The 3,260-nt window shown below is 35.7% G+C and overlaps 1 protein-coding gene across 1 annotated transcript in view; it reads left to right on the plus strand.

Moving 5' to 3' along the window:
• The window catches only part of NOL10 (nucleolar protein 10), a 95,121-nt gene that overhangs the window by 6,294 nt on the left and 85,567 nt on the right, over positions 1-3,260 (plus strand). Inside the window, exons 2-3 of the mRNA XM_011960976.1 lie at positions 1,586-1,657; positions 3,027-3,087. Coding sequence (XP_011816366.1) covers positions 1,586-1,657; positions 3,027-3,087 — 133 coding nt within the window. The remainder of the gene's footprint in view (positions 1-1,585; positions 1,658-3,026; positions 3,088-3,260) is intronic.

Raw genomic sequence — 3,260 nt, forward strand, 5'->3', positions numbered from 1 at the left:
CCAAAACCATTAGTGTATTTATTTGACTGTTAGTATTGGCAGTTTATCTACAATATTTAACAGGGTAAATTGTAGGCAAAAATTTAGTACAATTTCAATAGAAACACCCCTTTTTTTCCCTCTGAAAGTACAGCAGTATTTGAAGGACTAATTTTTTTAAAGAAGAATAAGACATTATCTTTGCTTTTAAGTTGCTTAAAGAGTATAATTCCTACATGTGACCGACTCATTTAGGAGTTATATCTTTGGCTTCTGTTACTGTGGTGCTAAATTTGGAGATATACATGTATAATGTAGTTGATAAGGTCAGTTTCTTAGCCCTATTGCGCAGTATTTCAAAACTTTTTATTCGAAGTACCTTTTTGATTTTTAGTTTTTTATAAAGATGGGGTCTCATTATGTTTCCCAGGCTGGTCTTGAACTCCTGGGCTCAAATGATCCTCTTGCTTGGGCCTCACAAAATGTTGAGATTACAGGTGTGAGCTACTGTACCTGGCCTGTATTATTATTATTATTATTTTTTGAGATGGAGTCTAGCTCCGTCACCAGGCTGGAGTGCAGTGGTGCAATCTCCGCTCACTGCAACCTCCACCTCCCAGGTTTAAGCGATTCTCCTGCCTCAGCCTCCTGAGTAGCTGGGACTACAGGCACGCACTGCCATGCCCAGCTAATTTTTGTATTTTTAGTAGAGACAGGGTTTCACCATATTGGCCATGATGGTCTCAATCTCTTGACCTTGTGATCTGCCCACCTCGGCCTCCCAAAGCGTTGGGATTACAGGCATGAGCCACTGCGCCCAGCCTGTATTTTTTTTGTAGTCATCAAAAAGGTAGCATTTGACCAGATATTTGGCTGGTGGCTATTATGTGTGTGTGTTTATATGTATGTGTGTGTATATATATGTGTGTGTGTATATATATATATCTGTAAAATACATGAAAAATATATATACAAGCACATACCCATTTAGAAAACTGGGAAAATACAGAAAAGAAAAAATTCAGGCTGGGCACTGTGGCTCATGCTTGTAATCCAGCACTTTGGGAGGCCAAGGTGGGCAGATTCCCTGAGGTCAGGAGTTCAAGACCAGCCTGGCCAACATGGTGAAACCCTGTGTCTACTAAAAATACAAAAAATTAGCCAAGTGTAGTGATGGGCGCCTGTGAGCTGAGACTGCACTATTGCACTCCAACCTGGACAACAAGAGCAAAACTCCATCCCCCAAAAAAAGAAAAAATTCAGCCATAATTATACCACCCAGAGAGAATCCTTATTATGTTTCCTTCTAGTCCTTTCTTATATACATATGTAAATACATTACGTGTACTTTTGGATCTTGTATTCTCCATCTTATTTGTAAATAGTATACTACGTAATGACTTAGTATTTTCTTGGCACGTGAATGGTTTAAATCACTTTTATACATGAACAAATTCATAAAGTGATTATTTTTCAGATTTAGAATACATTTTTGTATCAGTTTTACAAAAAGAAGTGATGGCTTATGAGTGATATATATTTACAAAATTTATATTTAGTTAAAGTTTCATTGTAGTTTAGCAGGTTTTTAACCTTCTTTATTACTTTACAGTTCTGAAGTTTATAGGTTAAACTTAGAACAAGGACGATACCTGAATCCTCTACAAACTGATGCTGCGTGAGTATTGTTTTAGTAATACTGCTATATACATTTTGACCAGGAGGTGGAGCCAGATGCTCAGTTTGTTAACAAGTAACATAAAATACTGCAATTAAGCAAAACTCCCAGCAACTTAGTTAAAAAGTACTGTTGAATTTATTCTTAAACAAAAAATTCACCGAAAGATCGGTGATTACTTTCAAAATTAAAGCTTTTTTTCATATACTCAAATTTAAGTCAGTTAAAAATATTATTATTACTTGCAGTGTTCTTTAAATTTACATTCATGGTTTTGTTTTGTGATATTTTCTCCTGTGGAGAAATTTTGAATTAATTTGGAGTGCCATTTTTCAATTTTTATGCTTTGCTAGCGGACATTTAAGGTTTTTAAAGTTTCCTTTTATCATACATTATAGTCTGCACATATGTATTATGCGTTAAAGAGTTTTTAGGAATGAATCCATCATCGTCATCATCACAACAAATAATAACGATAAACTCAGTAGGAAAGCACTTACTTTGTGCGCGGTGTTATTCAGTCATTTTACTTTGATTAACTCATTTTAAACTTAGAACAGATTTCTATGGTAAGTACCATTTTACAGATAGGGCAGCTGAGGCTCAAAGAGGTAAGTAGTTTGCCCAAGGCCACACAACTAGTCAAGAGTAGAAGCTGGATTACTTCTCATTGTGTATATGAAGAGCTTGCTGAATTTTTGTTAGTGCTTTGAGAGGATTTTTAAAGGTTAGGCGAACATGTTGTGATAATAAGAACCAAGTAAACTCCAATTTTCTTTGTTTCACATTGGCTAGAAATGCTTTTATTTTTATTTTTAAAAACTTGTAGTAGTAACTTCACAATGCATTATATTGAGAGTCTGTACCCCAGGCATTGCTGAACGCTTTGCTGTCTTTTTCATTTAATCCCCATAACAACCCCCTGAGGTAGGTGAAATATCCATTTTACAGAGAAAGAAAATGAGACTTAGAGTGATGTACCCAGGAGAAGCTTGTCAAGGCTCAGGATTGTCATGGTGATAGCGTATGTTCTTTTAAGAATATTACCTGCCTTGGAAGAAAATACCTTGAAAAAATAGAGTGACCCTTTCTTCTCATGGTAGTGGAATAGTATTTCAGAAGGAAGTCCCTCCTCGTTTGTCACCTAGCAGGTAGAGTGTCACCCTGGGGATCAGAAACTCCAGTGACTGTGAGCCAAGTACTTAACCCTTTCATACCTTAGTGTTTTCCATTTGCAGATTAGTGAGAGAGAATCTGTGTGTCTTCTTTCTCCCCAGAATTTGGGTTGACTGTTTATTTATTTAATATTCCTTCCCCGCTAAAGTAGTTGCTAACTAATACTTTCTCTCTTACTGCTTTCCTGTGTTAGGGAGAATAATGTTTGTGACATAAATTCAGTACATGGCTTGTTTGCCACAGGAACCATAGAGGTAAGCATATATTGACTTTATTTTTTAGAATATTTGTTTTATATTTGATTGGACTTTTTATTTAAAGACTGAGTTGCTTGATTCCTTAGAGCAGGATAATGAGGTGATAGCTTTTATATATATATGTGTGTGTGTGTGTGTGTGTGTGTGTGTATGTATATATTTATTTATTT

Source organism: Colobus angolensis, unplaced genomic scaffold, assembly GCF_000951035.1.
Source record: "Colobus angolensis palliatus isolate OR3802 unplaced genomic scaffold, Cang.pa_1.0 Scaffold53, whole genome shotgun sequence".
In the NCBI taxonomy this organism is placed as follows: domain Eukaryota; kingdom Metazoa; phylum Chordata; class Mammalia; order Primates; family Cercopithecidae; genus Colobus; species Colobus angolensis.